The sequence below is a fragment of the Balaenoptera acutorostrata genome, chromosome 17 (genome assembly GCF_949987535.1).
Source record: "Balaenoptera acutorostrata chromosome 17, mBalAcu1.1, whole genome shotgun sequence".
In the NCBI taxonomy this organism is placed as follows: domain Eukaryota; kingdom Metazoa; phylum Chordata; class Mammalia; order Artiodactyla; family Balaenopteridae; genus Balaenoptera; species Balaenoptera acutorostrata.
The window spans coordinates 28,272,469-28,293,744 of record NC_080080.1 but is presented as its reverse complement, the minus strand read 5'-3'; the positions used below and the strand labels follow the sequence as shown (position 1 = coordinate 28,293,744).

The window sequence follows — 21,276 nt, the reverse complement described above, 5'->3', positions numbered from 1 at the left end:
AAGTTATCTCATCATTGCTTTAATGTTGTCTATTCCCTGATTAGTAATGCACAGGAATATCTTCTTGTATGTTTCTTGGACATTTAGATTATTTCTTCTTCTGCAAATTGCTTGTTAACATCTTTAATCCACTTATCAGATTGTCTTTTTTCTATCAACTTGCACTGTATATTGTATATTATGTTTGCTGATCCTTTGCACACATCTTCTCCCAGTATTTCACTTACGATTTTTTTTAGTATCTTGTTCATGGAAACATTTAAATCACTGATTTATTTTAATTTATATATCTTTTCCTTTATGGATAACCATGGCTTTTTGTATCTTATTTAAGAAATCCATCTCTACATTAACGTGATTAAGGTATTCGGTTATGTTTTCTTCTAAAATTTTGAAGTTTTGTTTTTCATTCTTAGCTATTTAAATCCATTTATAATCTGTGTTGTGTGTGATGTTATATGAGTCGGGTGACCACGTCATTTATTGATCAAATCTGGATACCTTTAAGAGTGAATGGAGAACATTCAGTATAGGATGCTGGGCCAGCAAGTATAAACCTGGAATAGCCCAGGCACTTTAGGATGGGTATCATCCCAGATAAAGTAATCATATCCTATTTCAAATGGAAAGTGTCTACTACACTTATTGTACAGTTTATTCTTTTCTCAGGAATTTGTGGTGGCGGTTCTGTCCTAGTCTAAGTTACCATATGGAAATGTCTGTTTAATTTCTTTGTCATATGAATGATTTTCCTTTCCATACAACATTATATACTTAGTCAGATAATTCTTTCCACTAATCTCTATAAACACACAGATTCAAAACACGAAGCACTGTGCAGTAATTCAATGGAAAAAAAGTACCATTGCTAAATAAATGTCTTTTTTCCCTGCTTGCTTATAGGCTTATTGTTTATATCTTTTAGAAGATAGGCTCACTTTTCTCTGAGAAATACCTGATTTCATAACAACAGATTCTATGTTTTGTCATTTTAACATTGTTATTTAAATTTATCCTTTTCAGGGTCCTATGAAGAAAGCACAATTCTAACCGTATCAGGCTCGGGATTTTCTCCTAGTTCAACTGTATCGGTCTCAGTTGGACCAGCAGGTTGCTCTCTTCTTTCTGTGAATGGTAGATTCTTTTAAAATCATTATTTTTGAGTCTAATTGTTTTTCTCTAAGAGAAAGTAGAATCAAAGAGCAGTGTTACAATAGTGATTTTCCTATGGAGTACCTTTGGGGTTATGAAATTGGCAAACTGCTCTGGATAAATACCTTATCTTTTTAATCTTTGGTTATGACCACAGACTAATTCTTTCACTGTGGTACAGTGTCTTTATCCCATAACAGTTGATTTTTGTTCTTTTTCCTCATAAAGTGATTACATGAAATCTTTCCTTCTTTAGTGTGTCTCTGGGACACAAAAATACATGAATTGCAGCTCTGATATTCCATGGTCCCCTCTGCCCATGCTTTGAAAATGCCTCATGAGTCATAACAAGAGGACATATCCATCTTCCTGGACTTCTAGTCCAAACTTCATAGTCCTCTATGTATTAATGTAGAATTTAAAGATCATATTTTCTATTTATGGAAAAGTGAAGACCATAATTATTTGTCTCCCTAAAAATTCTCTTTCATAATCCTAGGTATTTTTATTCATTTTAATAAGTTGGAATTACATAAGCAAATTCATCTTCCATATCATTTAAGTTGTTTTTAATTTACATCTTCTATGCATTCTTGAGATCTAATAGTCAGTATTGCACCTGTATTATAAGTGCACATATGCTGTTCTAAATGAAGTGAAGAATGTTTTTCACTTAGTTTTTATCAGTTTTCTGGTTGAAACCTAATATTTTACTCAGTTTGGGACATAAACAATATATTGGATCACAGTTTTTAGAATTATTCGTATAAATGATCTTATAGGTTAGGATTTAAAATTCTTCTTATAGTAACTTTTTTGCCACAGTGGAGTACTCAGGAGCAAATTGTTTACTCCACTTTCATTATTATTTTGCCTTACTCTTTTCTAGCCCTGTCTGATTCCTAACATGAGGTAGTTCGTAAAGGTTTTCCTCCCATTAATATATGAGTAGTCTTCCTTAGATATATTTCTTGGATTATAAAAATGAAGGCCACTGTTTATATTTGCAAATATAAAATTTCAGTAATTTTATCTAACAAAAGCATTTCTTGACCATTTTCTTCTTCTTTTATCACAAGAAAATGAGATCAACTGCCAGATTCTGAATGGAAGTGCTGGACGTTTCCCAGTTGCTGTGTCCATAGGTGATGTGGGACTAGCACAGAATACAGAGGAGGAGGAATTACACTTCATTTATCAGAGTCACATCTCACACATCTGGCCTGCTTCTGGAAGCCTAGCAGGTAATAGTTAATTGTTCCAAACAAAGAAAATTGCATACATTTCCATCATTTCATTGAACTGTTTCTAGACCAGGGTGAAGGGAGAGGACTCCAAAGCTTCCTCATATAGAACAAAGGAGACTCCTCTTTTAGAAGGCACAGTGATTCAGTGGGTGACTAATTCTTTTCTTATGAAGCACAAGGCAGGGTGACTGCTTCTACTTACATCTTAGGTTATTGAATTAATATCATCAATTATTACATGTGTCTATAACAAGCTCATTAATTATGTCAAGATAAGATTTATTAGTTATTATTTCTGCTTACCAGCTGCTCCATTTATAATCACAGTCTCAGTGGAGCTACTAGACCCAGAAAAAGTTCCAGAAGCAAATCAGGGAAAGGGATGCTGACGCAGAAGATGGAAAGAAAATAACACATTTTTCTTGTCCTGCTTCGTTTCCTTTGTGTTTTGTTTGTTTGTTTGTTTGACCAAGCTTAATTGTAGATTTTGTGCTTTGGCCTTGATCTTTTTGGTGTGTTCTGTTTTGTTTTTTTTATTATTTTTTTAAATTTATTTTTTATATTTATTTTTTTGGCTGTGTTGGGTCTTCGTTTCTGTGCGAGGGCTTTCTCTAGTTGCGGCAAGTGGGGGCCACTCTTCATCGCGGTGCGCGGGCCTCTCACTATCGTGGCCTCTCTTGTTGCGGAGCACAGGCTCCAGACACGCAGGCTCAGTAGTTGTGGCTCACGGGCCCAGTTGCTCCGCGGCATGTGGGATCTTCCCAGACCAGGGCTCGAACCTGTGTCCCCTGCATTGGCAGGCAGATTCTCAACCACTGCACCACCAGGGAAACCCGTGTGTTCTGTTTTTATATTTTATGTTATTTTTATTTTGTTGGGATTTTTTCTTAGTTTTTCTTTTACTTAAAGGTATTAAAATTTGGGATTTTGTATGAGTCTTAATTCACTCTCATTTCCCACTGGTTGAGTAAATAGAAATAGCATAATTTCTCTTTAGGATGAAGACACAAAAACAAATGTTAGTTGCAAATCTGTGTTATTTCATTAAATCACTTAGCCCAGCCCCTTTACGGCTCCAGACTCCAGAGCTCAGACTCGGGTATGTGGTGATGATTCTATATATTTTGAGACTGGTCCTTGATCTATTTGCCAACCTGTCTCTTGGATGATTAGACAATTCTTGAATGATGTTAGATGACTGCCAAAGTGTCTTTTTGTTATAGTTAATCTAATGTGTTTTTGTTGTCTGATTTTGTGTTTTTACTTATGAAGGTGGTACTCTTCTGACTCTATCTGGATCTGGCTTTAATGAAAATTCAAAGGTATTAGTCGGAAATGAAACCTGCAATGTAATTGAAGGGGATTTGAATAAGATAACCTGCAGAACACCAAAAGTAAGGCATCTGATTTCAGTCAGTTTTCTTCTAAGTCTGAAATTGTATGAATTAAGGAACATCTCAGTAAAGGGTTAAACAAATGCCTTATTTACCTAGCAAGTGCAGACTTTCAGTTATGTTCTTTAACAATTACTTCTTCAACATTTTTTGCCAAGATCCAAATACAAAATATTATCTTCCACATTCTAGATACTTAACATCATTAAGGAAGACATACATATAAACCAATGTTAAATAGTGTGTTCCATTTGAAATGATAGAAGTAGACACAAAATGAAGATAAAATACAGTGGGGAGAGGGTGTCAGGAAGAGTTTCATGGAAAAGTTGATGTCCTATCAGAGGTGGAAGGATGATGAATGGGAGTTGACAAAGTAAATCCAAGGATGAAAAAAATATAGCAGTAATAAATAGTCTAAAAAGTTCAGGGAAGCCATTCTAGACATTTCGGGGTTTTTTTAAGGAATATATATTTTAAATATGTTAACGTTTCAGTTTGTTGGCAAAACACACACAGTGTAAAGTTTCCCATGGAATATTACATCTTAGGACCAGTCATTGTTCTTTATTTTTTAAAATAGTGTTTAAATTTAAACCAAGACTCTGTTTCACTTACTATGTGCAAAAGGAGTGAATTCAGTCACTAATATTTAAAAACGTAGTAGATTAAGTGTGGGAATTATTAGGTAGTTGATGTAGGAAAAGTGAATTTGAGCATGTGTTGGACTGAATGATGGAGATGAGAATCTGGGGGATATAGTAAATTAAAGCTTTGTTTAACTTATGTCATTCAATTAAACACTGAGTGTGCACTAAGTACTAGATGCTAGGAAAACGATTTTTCCTAATTGGGAATTGTATAGGTGCTGTATTGTTGAAAGCACCAAATATTTTTCTTAGGTTTTAGTCTTGGATTCTGGAACTATGTCAGCAAAGTATATAATAATGTCATTTGTCCATGAAGAGGAATAAAAATTACATTCAAGCCTATTTTAAGAGCAAAAAACTCAAAACTTTAAGTATCGTATGCTTTATTAATTAGAGAATCACTTGTCCAAGGACTTCCCTGGTGGCACAGTGGTTAAGAATCCGCCTGCGAATGCAGAGGACACGGGTTCAAGCCCTGGTCCGGGAAGATCCCACATGCCGCGGAGCAACTAAGTCCATGTGCCACAACTACTGAGCCTGTGCTCTAGAGCCTGCAAGCCACAACTACTGAAGCCCGTGCTCCTAGAACCCGTGCTCCACAACAAGAGAAGCCACCGCAACGAGAAGCCTGCTCACCGCAACAGAGAGTAGCGCCCCCCCCCCTTGCTGCAACTAGAGAAAGCCTGTGCGCAGCAAGGAAGACCCAATGCAGCCATAAGTAAATAAATAAATAAATAAATTTATTTTTAAAAAAAAAAGAGAGAGAGAGAGATTCACTTGTTCAGAACATCTGAACTATATTGCAGAACCCTGGGAAATCCGATACTATAGATGCATTTGAATTGATCATAAATACCCACAAAACCACTATATCATATAGCTTTATCTAAAGAATTCAAACATGCAACCTACATTTGACACCACAACTTTTTAAATATCTAATAGTTAACTCTGATTCATGACTTTGAGAAAAAAACTGCTTTGGAAGTTTATTTTGAATAATTCTATTTGTTTTTAGCCATTGAATTTCTGTATCTCAACATTTAATATTTTCTAATTGTTTTATATTTTTTCTCTTATTTCAGAGAATTGAGGGTACAGTTGATATATCAGTTATTACCAATGGATTTCAAGCCATGGCAAAGAATGCTTATAGCTATAATTGTTTACAGACTCCAGTTATAACTGATTTTAGTCCCAAAGTACGGACAATACTGGGTAAGAAATTCTTCAATAAGATTAGTCATTTGATATATATGTATGTGTATACCATTTCTAAAAGGCTTTTGAAGCAGTTTCTCTGCAGTTGTGTTTCTTAAAGCAAAACCTATCACAGGTTTTCTTTTTTAACCATAAATTGGTCTGTTTATTATATCACTTTGAACATGTGCAATAATAAGAAAAATATTAATTTTTAAAGTTCTTTGCCATATTTTTCCCTGTTAAACAATTAAACATGAATTTTATCTCCATGTGGCAGCTATCAACTCTTTCATTGATTTTCTTTTACCTCTGAAAGTGTTAGGATTTCCTAAATCCAATGAAACATAAGAGATGAGTTGGTTGACTTAATATTCAAATTTTGCACTAGATAATACATTGACTCTTTTTGTAAAACTTTTCTTTTAAAATAATAGGAGAAGTTAATTTAACAATTAAGGGTTATAACTTTGGAAATGAACTCACACAAAACATGGAGGTCTATGTTGGAGGAAAATCCTGCCAGGTCCTTCACTGGAACTTCACAGATATTAGATGCCTTTTGCCCAAGTTGTCTCCTGGAAAACATGATATCTGTGTAGAAGTCAGAAACTGGGGTTTTACGTCAACAAGGTATGGTAATGACCATAAACTTTGAGAGTTGTGGAACACATGGTGCTAATATATTGAGATAGGAAGAGAAATAGTCATTAACTTTATAATATTTCAGTTGCTCTTTCACCTTTCTACAATTCCTTTTGCAAAAGATTCTGAAAATATCTCATAACATGCAGTATGATGCTTAGGTCTGAGACCAATACCATTCAGATTAGGTTGTAAGATTTCTCTGCAGAACTAGGTTTATGTATATGTCACATGACTTTCATTCATTCTGGAAATACTTATCAAGAAGTTACTGGGGGGCAGGCACTTTCTCAGTGCTGGATTTATAGTGGGGAATAAGAGGGACGTGTCCCCCACCTTAATGATGCCCACAATTTTGTTAGGGAGGCAGATTTCAAACAGATGATTACATCAATAACTTGATTATAAATGAGAAAAAGGCTATGGATAAGAGGTCCCAGGTGCTACAAGAACATATAATAGAGCTAATTTTTCCTGAGGGACTGGGGACTGGAAAGAGTTCTCTGAAAAGGTGACAAGTAAGCCAAGAAATGGGTGGGAGCTGCCAGGTGAAGGAGAGGGTGGAGAGAATCCTCCTCCAACTCTAACTTTCCTTTAAATAGATGTTTAGTATTTTCTTCCCTGTAGCTGCTTGTCAACTGGTAAAATTTTAGTTCTGGCATAAGGAAGTTACTGGTTTAGAGTACTTAGAAAAAGAGAAAACTGGAATTTAGGGATTAAAAAAAGGCAAGTAAAACTGATGTCAGAGTAGAAGGAGAGATCATTGCAGAAGAGTCTTGTGGGAGGTGAAGAAAGAAGAGCAACAGTAAACATAAACCTCAGAACTACATCCCCTCTTAGATTCACAGGGCAGAGCTCACATGATTCTAGAAGAGCTGTTGGCTTGTGCTTTGGCTTGATGATATAATGGGCAGAATTGAGAGCATACAAAACTGGGTACTTGGGTGGTGGTTCAAAAACTACCAATTCAGTTATGATGAGGAAGTTAGATAAAAATTAACACAAAGACTCATTTGAGTTATGGTGGGAGCTGGGATGTGGAAGTCAGCTCTATATGTCAGGTCAGAAAAGCACTGTACATTTTGATGGCCTCCTAGCAGATATATTGTAACAAAGCAAAGTAAATTTAAAACCCTCTCGTTGAAATAGTGGGAAGGGAGATCATGACAAGTTTTCAACCAATATAGAATGATAAATTCAAATTAATTGCACAAAACTTTACTTACATTAAATGTATGGAATTTCATTACTATTCTTTTTTATAGATAATGCTGCCTTTATGGGTTTTTTGGGGTTTATTTTGGTTTTTTTATGCCTTTATGTTTTATTCTAATAACTAGATAAAATATTTTAAAGGATTTCATGTATTTCTTGTGACCTCAGTTCTCATAACCATATTTTTCCCATAGTATTTTAAGTTCTTCCATCTCAATTTCTCCTGTCATGGGATTTTCAGAAATGTAATTTTCATATTTAGGGAGACAACTATTATATATGAATATGATCCAACCAAAGTGAGGTCATGATAATTATCAGATTATCTAGTTTGAGAAAGTAATGTCTTATTAAATATTCAAGTACTTCCTCTTAAATGAATCAGGTCCTAAGAAGAGTTTAACAACATGACCCCATGGAATGCTCATTGAAATATCTATTAATTTTTCTTTTGCAGAGACAAATTAAACGCTTCTATACAGTATATTTTGCAAGTGACCGACATGTTTCCACAGAAGGGCTCCTTATATGGTGGAACTGAAATCACTGTAATGGGTTTGGGATTCAGCACAATACTAGCTGAGAACACTGTGCTTTTGGGTAAGAGTTCCATCCTCACAGGAGGGCTGTTATCATTTTTCTCATCTTAAATGATGTGCTGTAGGTGCTGTGTTATTACACAAATACTCTCAGTCATGGAAGCTTTGTTTTTCTATTAGCATGTAAAAGGTTAAGTGTATTTGGTTAGGTGGTAAAAATAAACTAAATAACTGCTTTTGATTTCAGTAAATAATTACCAAATATTTCATGTGTATAGAACACTTTAAAAAAGGAGAGGTCTCTGTTCGAAAACTAGTCAGTTTTAGAACTAATTAGTTCTAAAACTAGTCAGTTTTAGAACTAATTAGTTCTAAAACTAATCAGTACTGAAACATGATTACTATCAGAAAAAAGTACCAAAGATCCTACTATGTAATGGGGAGCTTTTGCAGGGCCTTGACTATTTACTAATTATACTTCGTCTCTGTATTTCACAAAAACTATTTGAGAAAATGTTTTTTCCCCCATCTTTTTTCTTTCTAGGGTCCTTCCCTTGCAATGTGACATCATCATCAGAAAATGTCATAAAATGTATTGTTCATTCAACAGGGAAAGTATTCAGGATTACCAACAGTGGGGAAGATTCAGGTATCAGACAACATTTATCTGCTGTAAATAATGGAGACATGTTACCTTGGAATTAATTTGATTTTTACTTATAATACTTCAAAGTATTCAGAGAATAATTATTGTTATTTCTTTGTATAAGTTGTTAATAGTTTGTCTAGAATTTATCCACTTGACATAGGGGGCCACATATAGAATGAATCAGCAAGCAGTAGTAGACTTGAGTCTAGAAGGCTAGGCTTAAGATTTCCAAGTTCAGGAATTGCCACTTGGTTTTACTGCAGTATAGAACCTCCTGAATTACTACAGTTTGTTTTCCATTATGGGTTTCTAAATAAATATTCAAATAGAAATTATATAGATTTTTGCGTGCCTCAATGCCTGAGAAAATTTTTGTGTTTAAAGAATTGATCAGAGCTTTTAAAAATATTCCATGTGACATTTCTGAACAACTTGTTTATTGACTCTGATTTTTTTCAAATTGCCTCTCGGTCATCAGTTTTGGAGTTGTGTGGTTTATCTTCTCCTTAGCTTCTCATTATGTTACTTTCCATTATTTCTGTTTATTTTTATTATGTGTTTAAAGTAGACATGTAAACGTTTTATAATGTTAATTAAAAAGTTTTTTCACTCATGGCTGTATAAAAAGGCAATATTTTCAAAGATAATTATTAAGAATTTTTACTCCTTTTCCTTTTTTCTTTAAAAATATGACTCAATTCTTGCTCCCAGTACACGGATTAGGTTATGCCTGGTCACCATCAGTCTTAAATGTGTCTGTGGGAGACACAGTGACATGGCATTGGCAAGCACATCCATATCTCAGGGGAATAGGATATAGAGTGTTCTCTGTCTCCAGTCCTGGAAGTGTAATTTATGATGGCAAAGGATTTACCAATAGAAGAGAAAAATCTGCATCAGGTATGTTTCCGCTTTGTTGCGTTTTGCATCATGCTTCTTTTTCCCAGATATAATAAAAAGAAATTTGTTTAGATTTAAAATACTTTTGCATAAATAATATATACAAATACACAAAATGATTTAGCTGGCATTTTATTGCTATAGTAAAAATATTACAAATTTATAAAATATTCTAAATGAATGCCAGCAAGGTATTTTATACATCAGAGATGAGTTCTGATATCAGAAATATCTCTATTCATTCTGGAATAATCAACCAGAAAAATATATTGAAACAAGCAAAATACAAAGAAAATTGAAGTACATATTTTAATCATACCAATCTGATAGCAAGTATGAACTTCTGTTGATTGGAATCAGCTTTAAAATCAGTCTTTCTTCTAGGACAACTTAGCGTACAGTGTGCCTTTTAGACTGCCTGTTTTGTTCTACACATGTAGCAGTTTGAACTTTTTACTCATGAACACAGTTTTTCATTGCATGTTGAGTTTTTCTTTAAGATTCTGTGAATTATGCCAGATTTAACATGGTTTCTCTAGAAAAATTAATGCTGGATCTTGCCTTCCTAGAATGTAATTTCATTATACAAGACAGCTTTTATAGACATTTTATAGTTGTTTATAGTCATTTCCTTACTACTTCCTATTGAAATATCACATGCATGAAAAGTAAGAAACCTGTCATCTGCATGAGCGTTTGAATGATTATTTCAAATTTCTTTTCAAAGATGCATTAATTGCTTGTATTTATTATGTACAATCTCATTTTATGGTAGGTTCATTTTCTTACCAATTTACTTCACCTGGAATCCATTATTATAGCAGCGGGTATGTTGATGAGGCTCGCTCCATTTTTCTCCAAGGAGTCATTAACGTTTTACCGGCTGAAACCAGGCACATTCCCCTGCACCTGTTTGTGGGTGGCACTGAAGCCACATATGCTCAGGGTAAGAAGGTTAAAGGTGGAAACCCTGTCACTTCGGTGACCCAGGGTATATGCAACCTTTCTGGAGTAGGAGGCAGATGACTGGGGCTGTCTCTCACTAGCCGCATGACCCTGAATAGGTCGGGACTGCTCTTGAGGCTAGAATTTATTCTATAAAATAAGGGGATCATGTTAATGTTGTCCTGTCAGTCTCCCAGAATCCTTATGTGCCTCAAATGAGATGTTAATGTGAAAAAGTTCTGATACTCTGTAAGTGCCTGAAAATATATTAAAATGTGAGATGATGTGGTTTTATTTTCCCCATAGGGTCTGGCCTTAGACAAATTGAAAAATAAATTAATTTTATATTCACTCTTTACTGTATCATCTTTGTCCAGGTCTTTCTTTTAACTTTGTACCGCCTGGGTCTCCTCTTGTCATTTGGGAAAAAAAGACTTACCAGAATATAAACCACCATCATCAAAATTAGAGTAATGCAGTCTGAAAACAATTCTTGTTTTAGAATTTTATCCATGACTTACAGGGAGTTCTTTTGTCTAAAGGAGGACCCGTGAATTTGCGCTTGGAAAGCTCTGTGACAGGCTGCCTAGCAACAGAACCCCTGTGTGACCTGAACAGTACCGTGTTTGCACATTCGGATAGATTGCTCTTTGAGCTTTCAAGTTGTTTTTCACCATCTATAAGCAACATTAGTCCATCCATCGGAACACTAAATGAATTGATAACAATTACTGGACGTGGCTTCAGTAATCTCACATGTGCTAATAAGGTAAGAATATAAAGATCTCCTTTTTACTTCTGTATATACAATAAAAGGAGGATGTTTCACCCATAACCTCATAGTTTAATTTATGACAGCTTAATTGTGATATAATTCACACACCATACAACTCACCCATTTAACGTGCACAATTCAGAAGCTTTTGGTATGTTCGTAGAGTTGTGCATCCATTGCCACAGTCAATTTTAGAACACTTTCTTTACCCCAAAAAGGAACCCCACAGTCCTTAGATATTACCCCCAACCCCTCCGTACTTCCTGGCCCTAAACAACCACTAATTTTTCTGTCTCTGTGGATTTGCCTATTGTGAATATTCTTATAAATAGAATCATACAATATGTGGTCATTTGTGACTAGCTGTATTCACTAAGCATAACGTTTTCAGGGTTCATCCATGATGTACCATGTAGCAGTATTTCATTTCTTTTTATGACTGAATAATATTCCACTGCATAGTGTATACAGTTTATTTATCCATTCATTAGTTCATGGACATTTGGGTTGTTTTCACCTTTTTGGCTATTATCAATAATGTAACTATGAACATTTGTGTATGATCATAATTTAGTTTAAGATTAATCCAAGATATGCCTTAATCAGCCCCCAAATTAATTGCATGAATAAAAAGTTTGCACAGGATCAATTTTTTAAAATTCATTGATTGATTGATTGATTGATTTTTTGGCTGCGTTGGGTCTTTGTTGCTGTGCACGGGCTTTCTCTAGTTGCGGAGAGCAGGGGCTACTCTTCGTTGCGGTGCACGGGCTTCTCATTGCGGTGGCCTCCCTTGTTGTGGAGCATGGGCTCTAGGCGTGCGGGCTTCAGTAGTTGTGGCTCACGGGCTCTAGAGCTCAGGCTCAGTAGTTGTGGCACATGGGCTTAGTTGCTCCGCGGCATGTGGGATCTTCCCGGACCAGGGCTCAAACCCATGTCCCCTGCATTGGCAGGCAGATTCTTAACCACTGCGCCACCAGAGAAGTCCCCAATTTTTTAAATTTAGTTGTTGCTAATACAAAATTTAAGTTCACACTAGAGTAATGTATTGACTTTTTTTCATGTTCATTTTATTTTCAGGTTACAATTGGTAGCTATCCCTGTGTTGTAGAAGAAAGTAGTAATAATTCCATTGTGTGTCATATTGACCCTCAAAACTCAATGGATGTTGGCATCAGGGAAATTGTCACAGTAACTGTCTACAATCTGGGCACTGCTATCAACACACTGTCCAGTGAATTTGATAGGCGATTTGTACTTTTGCCAAACATCGACGTGGTATTACCAAATGCAGGGTCAACTACAGGAATGACAAAAGTGACCATACAAGGCTCTGGATTTGCAGTTTCTTCTGCTGGTGTACAAGTCCTTATGGGTCGTTTTCCATGTAAAGTTGTGTCAGTGAATTATACAGCCATTGAATGTGAAACATCTCCTGCTCCCCAGCAGCTTGTGAAGGTAGATCTTCTGATCCACGGAGTGGCTGCCCTGTGTCAAGGGAACTGCAGCTTTTCATACTTAGAAAGCATCACTGCTTTTGTAACAAGAATCTCCCCAAACTCCATCAAAGGATCTGTAAAAGTTCTTATTGAAGGAGAAGGTTTTGGCACTATCTTGGAGGACATTTCTGTTTTCATTGGAAACCAACAGTTTAGAGCAATCGATGTTAATGAAAATAACATCACTGTTCTTGTAACTCCTCTTCCGGCTGGAATTTATTCTCTTAGTGTCGTGGTGGGAACGAAAGGCTTAGCTCTGGGAAACCTTACTGTCAGCAGCCCCCCAGTAGCATCTGTCACACCAACTTCTGGAAGCATTGGTGGTGGCACTATTTTGATGATCACTGGAAATGGCTTCTATCCAGGCAACACCACAGTCACTGTTGGGGATGAACCTTGCCAAATTATTTCTGTCAATTCCAGTGAAGTCTACTGCCGTACCCCAGCAGGGACAGCTGGAAGGGTCAGTGTAAAGATCTCTGTGAATGCAGTCGCTTATCCACCTCTGTCATTTACGTATGCCTTGGAAGATACTCCACTTCTCAGAGGAGTTGTCCCAAGTACAGGTACGCCAATACCTGCTTTTTTGGTGTCTTGATATAATATGATCAGTAATATTTACTAGCATAGAATTGGAATAATGTTTACAAATGATTTTTAGGATGTGTTTTTAGACAAACCCTCTTAATCAATACATGGGATTTGAGTTCTGTGTAGTCTCTATTTTGTGATTATTTTTTGCACATTCTTGGGATAAAATTTTTGGCCAAATTCCCATTTCTGTTTTAAAACAAAACCCCCATTAACTTCACCTAAATTTCAAAATGAGGAAGAAATAGATGGATACCTGTAGACTAAAATTAGTCATTAATTTATGTCATTAATGTTAATATGACAGGAAATACCTGTTAAAATTCATAAGTAGTTCATCTTATTAACATTGAGAATTTTTTAGAGTATCCTGTTTCCAGGAAACTACAATTGATTATTAACTTATTAACACAACAGAATTCTTTTTAAGGGGGTAATTGGCCCATTCAGGTGAAAAAAATATTATAAAATAGGATTTACTTAATTATTTAGTATGACTTGTTCTTCTGAGCTAAGAATAGATTGAGATGTCTTCCTGATCCTTTGTCATTATGTTATGCTGTTTCTGATCATCTTCAAGCTATTGGAATGCTTATCATCTATGTAATGATTTCTGAAGAGACAGCTATAGTCTAATGGCTGAGAACATGGCCTTAATACCTGGATTCACATCTTGGTTCTTCTACTTTCCAGTGGTGAAACTTTGGACGAGTTTCTTAAAATATCAGTTTCCTTACACATGCAGATACCTTCCTCATAAGGTTAAAAAATCTCATTCATATAATGCAACTTAAAAGTTTCCTTTAATAAAGAACTTATTAAATGTTGGCCTTTTAAAAAAAGTCTTTGTTAATTTACAGTGCCAGGAAATGTATCAGGTTTGGGTAAGATGTATTCTGTGCCTTCAAGAAGTTTGCTATTGAAATTTTCTTTTAGACATCAAGTTTTATCATTTACAATTTTAAAAAGCAAATATTAACGGTAGCAATGGCATACTTCCCCCCATATATTTGTAATCATTGCAAATGAAGAACTAGATATTGGCATATGTTCCTTATTTCCATGAACCATTTCTGTCTCATCTCTCTTTGAATGTATCTTTCAAAACAATGTATCTGAAGATAGATGAGACTTGTAGACAAGTGAGAACTGAGCTATTGGGTTGGCCAAAAAGTGCCTTCGGTTTTTAAGTAAAAATAAAAAGCAATAAAGAATTTTTCATTTTCACCAAGAACTTTATTGAACAATGTATTCACCCTTTTGTTCCAACTACTTTTGCCATTTTTCAGGCAACTTGTAATTCCATCTTCCCAAAACTTATCTTTTTGAGCAAAGAACTGGTCCAGGTGCCTTTTACAGTCTTCCAGGGAATTGAAATTTTTTCCATTAAGAGAATTTTGTAAAGATCGAAATAAATGGAAATCCAAAGATGCAATGCCTAGTGAATACGGCAGATGAATCAGAACTTCCCAGCCAAGCTGTAACAGTTTTTGCCTGGTCATCAAAGAAACGTTCGGCCTTGCGTTATCCTGATGGAAAATTATGTGTTTTCTGTTGACTAATTCTAGATGCTTTTCATTGAGTGCTGCTTTCACTTGGTCTAATTGGGAGCAGTACTTGTTGGAATTAATCGTTTGGTTTTCCAGAAGGAGCTCATCATAGAGGACTCCCTTCCATTCCAACCATATACACAACATCACCTTCTTTGGATGAAGACCGGCCTTTGGTGTGGTTGGTGTTGGTTCATTTCGCTTGCCCCACGATCTCTTCTGTTTCACATTATTGTACAGTATCCACTTTTCATCGCCCATCACGATTTGTTTTAAAAACAGAACGTTTTTGTGACGTTTCAGTAGACAATTGCATGCGCAAATATGGTCAAAAAGGTTTTTTTCGCTTAAGTGGAACCCAAACATCAAAGCGATGAACATAACCAAGCTGGTGCAAATGATTTTCAGTGCTTGATTTGGATATTTTGAGTATGTCGGCTGTTTCCTGCATGGTATAATGTTGATCTCAATTAATGTCTCAATTTGATCGCTATCAACTTCAACTGGTCTCCCCAACTGTGGAGCATTGTCCAGTGAGAAATCTCCAACACGAAACTTCGCAAACCACTTTTGACATGTTTCATCAGTCACAGCACCTTCTCCATACACTGCACAAGTCTTTTTTTTGCGTTTCAGTTGGCATTTTTACCTTTCTTGAAATAATAAAGCATAATATGCCAAAAATGTTGCTTTTTTTCTTCCATCTCCAATATTAAAATGGCTACACAAAAATTCACCAATTTTGATAAGTCTTTTTTTAAATGCACGCTGATATGACAGCTGTCACATACAGTCTAACAAAATTGTTTCAAATGAAGTTAAAGACAACTAAGTGCTACTAGAGCCATCTTACAGAAAAAAACGAATGAACCTTTTGGCCAACCCAATATTTTATTTACTGAAGAGGCAAGGTATAGATCACACTTAGAACACTTCCATATGAAAGGTGAAAATACCAGAGAAGATGAAAAACTTAAGACCTGAAAACATTTTTTAATCTTGTATCTTAAAACTATTCCTAACATGAAAGATCGCATTAATATCTATGGTCTTTAAAATGACAACTTACATTTCAGTGACACTTACTATGGTCAATTATGTGGTTATTTCTACTGTTACTACTTGAATTAAAAGCAAACTACTACGTGGTGACTCTGCATTTGTAACAAGTTATGTTGATTAATAACTATTCACTTATTATTTAGGTATGTAGGTCTGTGTTTGGATGCCCTGTGAAAAATTCCATGTGTATAATGCCCTCAATGCTTTTTGTCAAAAGAAGGAAGGAAGGGAACAGAAGGATTGAAATACTTTATTCTATGTACATTTATTCAAGGCTTTAACATCAACATTCATCTATAAGTCTTTAAATTAATTCCTTGTTTCTATATTTACTATCTTACACCTATTTGTATATCATAATTTGTTTATCAAGTCATATATATTGAAAATATTTGAATTAAGAAAAATAGTCCATTCATCAGAAGGGTTGCAAATATCAGGAAAGTACCAAAAGTTTTAAAAAGTAAACCTCATCCCTAAATATGCTCTAACCCATCACCCACTGCTCGGGCGTTCATTCATTCTTAAGACATTCTAGATCTTCTCTCTTTTCCATTAGCCTGAATTATTAGTAACTTACAACTTTCATCTGTAGAATGGAAAGATGTGCTGGAAAATAATGAACATTGAGATAAATATCTTATATCAAGATACCACAGACTGCAATGAAATTATAGCCAAAATGTATATGACATGACATGTACTGTTGGTATTTATATTAGTTTTAAAATACTGGATATTATTTTGTTTACGTAAGTAAATGGGTATATCTTTAAATGCATGTGCAAGTATTGGAATTTAGGTATATATTTATATGGTTTGCTTTTTTTTTTAAGGTCCTCCAGGGACTGAAATTCAGATCAATGGGTCAAATTTTGGTATTGATATCTTGGAAATTTCAGTGATGATAAATAACATTCAGTGTAATGTGACCATGGTCAATGATACTGTATTGCAATGCATTGCTGGAGATCATGCTGGTGGCACTTTTCCTGTTATGATGCATCATAAGACAAAAGGCTCTGCTGTGTCCACAGTCGTATTTGAGTACCCACTTACTATTCACAATATTCATCCAAGCCAAGGTAGGCATGAATGGACCAGAACCTAGAAATCTTTTATATTGTTTCAGTAAACACTTATTTAGAAAGAAACATATTCTTCAAACCCTGCTAAAATGTGTAGTTCCTATAACACACTAAAATATTTTTGTTTATGCATCAAATTAATAAGCATGCAAGGGTATCAGTCATTTCAAAATATTTGTTTAATGCCTGTATTTCTCTTGTGCTATATAATTTATTTAAAATTTAATACTATTGAAAATGTCCAGGTTGTGTTTGGAAATTTTTTTTAAATCATGTTTAGATATCACTGGCCTGTAATTATGTCTATGTAAATAAGTATTTTTTTTCTGTTTGAAAATTATTTTAGTGGTTAAAAACCTTAAGCACAACCAATGTGCTTTTAACTAAAATGGTAACTTTACATTTGTGTTTTGACTACTCAAATTCTTTGTGGCATTTCTTTTAAATAAAATTTTAGTTCCTAGAAGTAGTTTAAATAAATGACCAAATGTGACATTTACTCAGTGAAGGTTTTTTGTTTTTTTTTTAATTTTATTTATTTATTTTTTATTTTTGGCTGTGTTGGGTCTTCGTTTCTGTGCGTGGGCTTTCTCTAGTTGCGGCGAGCGGGGGCCACTCTTCATCGCGGTGTGTGGGCCTCTCACTGTCGCGGCCTCTCTTGTTGTGGAGCACAGGCTCCAGACGCGCAGGCTCAGTAGTTGTGGCTCACGGGCCCAGTTGCTCCGCGGCATGTGGGATCCTCTCAGACCAAGGCTTGAACCCGTGTCCCCTGCATTGGCAGGCAGATTCTCAACCACTGCGCCACCAGGGAAGCCCTCAGTGAAGGTTTTAAAAAACTACAATCAAAAGAGATTCTGTTGCACTAATATAATATAATATAATATAAATAATTTCAGTTCTACGAATCTTTTCATTTAATGAAACTTGCTTCCATTTCAGGTGTTAAAATAAAGTTAAATATATGTACAGAGGAGGTTTTCTTTTCATTAACTTTGTCTTTCCTTTTTATATGTCTTCACTAGGGAGCTTCGGTGGTGGTCAAACCATGACTGTGACAGGCACTGGGTTTAATCCACAGAATTCAGTTGTATTAGTGTGTGGCTCAACATGTGCAGTCGACAGATGGAAATCTAATTGCACAACATTATTATGTGAAATTCCACCTAATAATGGTAAGTAGTCAGAAAAAAGAATGGAAGTCTTTGAGAATGTTTAATTTTATAGAGATCACTCTGAATTTCTTTTTTCAATTTTTTGTGTTCATTTGGGACAATTGAATCACCTTTATGAATTTCCTGATTTTAAGCAATTTCTTCAGAATTTTGTTTTCTAGGCTTACAATATTTTCCAAGATTCATGACATTTGGGTTAGACTGAATTGTTTTTAGTAAACTGCAGTTTTTCAGTTTATCACATAAAGAGCATGCCAAATGGAGAACATGTTGTTAGTTCCTATTGGAGTATTAACTTTTCCTTAAAGGGGGGATAGTATAATGGTTATGAGGGTGAACTCCGGTAATTCATTGCCAAGATTCAAACGCAAGCTGTGTCTGTGGGCAAGTTATTCAAGCTCTCTGTGTCTTAGTTTCCTCTTCTGTAAAATGAAAATGATCACATTAGCCTACTTATTGTGAGGCTTGATAAGTTAATGTATGTGAAGTGGATAGAATGGTATCTGAAAAATGATATGTGATTTGCTATTATTATTACTCTTATTTATTTTTACTTAGTGGTTAAAAGCCTGGGCTCTAAGGAGCTCCTGAATTTGTTTTGCCACTAACTGTCACCTCAGCTAAGTAACTTAACTCCTCTCTGTTTCAGTTTGTTCATCTATTGAATGGAGACAATATTAACCCTAGTTCAGTGGGTTACTGTGAAGTTTAAGTATCTGGTATTTTAAGTATACAACAGATTTTAATTATCTAACAAAATTTAAGAAGAACTAAAGAGAATAAAATAGATGAATAAAGGATACGGTTTATGTACAAACATTTTTTAAAACATTAACAAAATTTGATGAAGCTTTTCTAAACATTTTTGCTTCTTCTGACTTCTTAAAGAATACTGAAGAAAATGTAACATTTTTGTGACTGGGCTTACTTATCATTTCAACATCAGAGTTTGTATTCTATTTTTTTTTTTAATGCAGTAATGCTATAAAGATTTGTCAAGGTTTGTTTGCCTTAACAATAGCTCCACTTCTTTTTTCAGCATTTTTGTATTGAGTTTTTGTAGCTTTTCTGTCTGTTACCTCGCTTTCAGCTGTCAGCGTGCTTGCTATTAGCCGTTCTTCCTTCCTTCCTCTCTAATTTGCAGTGTTGAATCCTCTAGCACTGGAAAACCAAACAGGCAGGTTTGTAGAATTGTCTGCAATAAGAGGCTCTGAGGGAGGATCTAAGGGTTTTTCCCCTGTTGATAATGTGCGTGAATTTTGTGATGTGTTTGACTATTGCTAGAGATCTTTATTACTTCACATAGAGCCTGTGAAAGTGACTTTGGGAAAAGGAAGATGTTATTAAAAATATTTTGGGGTTTTGGACATGAATAAGGGCCTGATGGCAGAATCGAACTCAGTTTGATTCCTCTTATCGTAGGCAGGGGACCCAAGCAAGCCTGTGAAGTGAGTGTGGTCAATGGGAAGAATTCATCTCAGTCCACGACTCCTTTTATATACACCATGTCAATGACTCCACTCATCACTGAAATAGCTCCCAAGAGAGGCAGTACAGCAGGGGGCACCAGACTTACCGTCCTGGGATCAGGCTTCAGGTACTGTCTTCACATGCATGTACATCACTGCATCTTTCCGGACTCCAGCCGTTATGCCTGCTTTCTTGTGCGCCAGGACAGTGTTTGAATATAGTCATGTAAAGTGTACCCACCTGCTCAAAAGCCACACTACATTTACTGACTACATACTCTGTGTCAGGAACCTTTCTAGCCCATAGAAACTTCCTGCCTTACCTTCTTAGATATTGTTTAATACCATTTTATGGCTAGCAGACTAAAATTAGAGAGGCTAAATAACTTTCCTCAGATCTTAGTAAGTAACATCACAAGTATAAATCACCTTCCTGTTATGCTTTCCCCAGAATCTCATCTCCAACCATCATCTGCTTCATTGGCTCAATGAAACATCTCTTCATCCATTTCACTGTAACTGTTTAGGTTCCTTCTTCATAAACATATTCATTATTTTGGCTCAAATTTTATGTACTGCCGTATCATCATCCTTCAAGTACATAAGTTTGACTTCAAAACCCCAGATCATTTAAATCATAGCAGGCAATGTTAATTCCTCAAGTACCTATAACTACCTTGGACTTGTATTTTTACATGGAGATTAAGTTCCAAAGTCTGTGAATGTGACAAAAAATGTCACATAGGCAAGATGATCGCTGAAAGTGTCTTACATAGGTGCCTGCTTGGAGACCAATGTAGAATTTCTCAATAATTTGAACCCAAGCAGTTTTTCTCCAACACTGCAATACTTGCTAGTTTGTACAATTTTATTTCCTGACCTCTTAATCTCTTTGTTTACTTTTTTCTCAACAAATATTTTGAGAATATTTTCTCAACAAAAATTTTGAAGTTTTACTACTGAAAAAAAGTGTCAGTCTGCACTTTGATAGCTCATAGGGTAAGATCATTATTTTTACAATAATGCGTATGAATAATAGGGTTTGACAGTGTGACCTAGAAATTTGAGAAAAACGTCAGTGTTTTGTTTTCTTTTTTTTACTTTACAGTGAAAATATACAGGATGTTCTTGTTACCATAGCTGAAGCCAAATGTGATATTGAGTATTCCAACAAGACATATATCATCTGCATGACAAATGCCCACACCCCTTCAGGGTGGGCTCCAGTGCATGTCAACATCAGAAGCATCGGCATGGCCAAACTGGTAACAGTGCTGTTGGGTGGAGTAGTCTCAGCAATAGCAAAACTAGCCTTATGGGAGGTGAAGTAATCGGTAATGGAGTTGTTGGGGTATTTTTTTGGCTGTGTTGGGTCTTTGTTGCTGCGCATGGGCTTTCTCTAGTTGTGGCAAGTGGGGGCTACTCTTCGTTGTGGCACGCGGGCTTCTCATTGTGGTGGCTTCTCTTGTTGTGGAGCATGGGCTCTAGGCGCGTGGGCTTCAGTAGTTGTGGCACGTGGGCTCAGTAGTTGTGG

At 35.6% G+C, this 21,276-nt stretch overlaps 1 protein-coding gene across 2 annotated transcripts in view; it reads left to right on the top strand.

The window, feature by feature from the left end:
- PKHD1L1 (PKHD1 like 1) overlaps nucleotides 1-21,276 on the top strand; it is a 155,758-nt gene that overhangs the window by 63,442 nt on the left and 71,040 nt on the right. For both annotated transcript variants that reach the window (XM_057532372.1, XM_007188783.2), the window contains 15 exons: nucleotides 1,024-1,134; nucleotides 2,232-2,396; nucleotides 3,672-3,793; nucleotides 5,529-5,661; nucleotides 6,081-6,276; nucleotides 7,961-8,103; nucleotides 8,587-8,691; nucleotides 9,403-9,591; nucleotides 10,367-10,537; nucleotides 11,079-11,305; nucleotides 12,392-13,376; nucleotides 16,850-17,098; nucleotides 18,124-18,273; nucleotides 19,696-19,870; nucleotides 20,851-21,007. In XM_057532372.1, coding sequence (XP_057388355.1) covers nucleotides 1,024-1,134; nucleotides 2,232-2,396; nucleotides 3,672-3,793; nucleotides 5,529-5,661; nucleotides 6,081-6,276; nucleotides 7,961-8,103; nucleotides 8,587-8,691; nucleotides 9,403-9,591; nucleotides 10,367-10,537; nucleotides 11,079-11,305; nucleotides 12,392-13,376; nucleotides 16,850-17,098; nucleotides 18,124-18,273; nucleotides 19,696-19,870; nucleotides 20,851-21,007 — 3,278 coding nt within the window. The remainder of the gene's footprint in view (nucleotides 1-1,023; nucleotides 1,135-2,231; nucleotides 2,397-3,671; nucleotides 3,794-5,528; nucleotides 5,662-6,080; nucleotides 6,277-7,960; nucleotides 8,104-8,586; nucleotides 8,692-9,402; nucleotides 9,592-10,366; nucleotides 10,538-11,078; nucleotides 11,306-12,391; nucleotides 13,377-16,849; nucleotides 17,099-18,123; nucleotides 18,274-19,695; nucleotides 19,871-20,850; nucleotides 21,008-21,276) is intronic.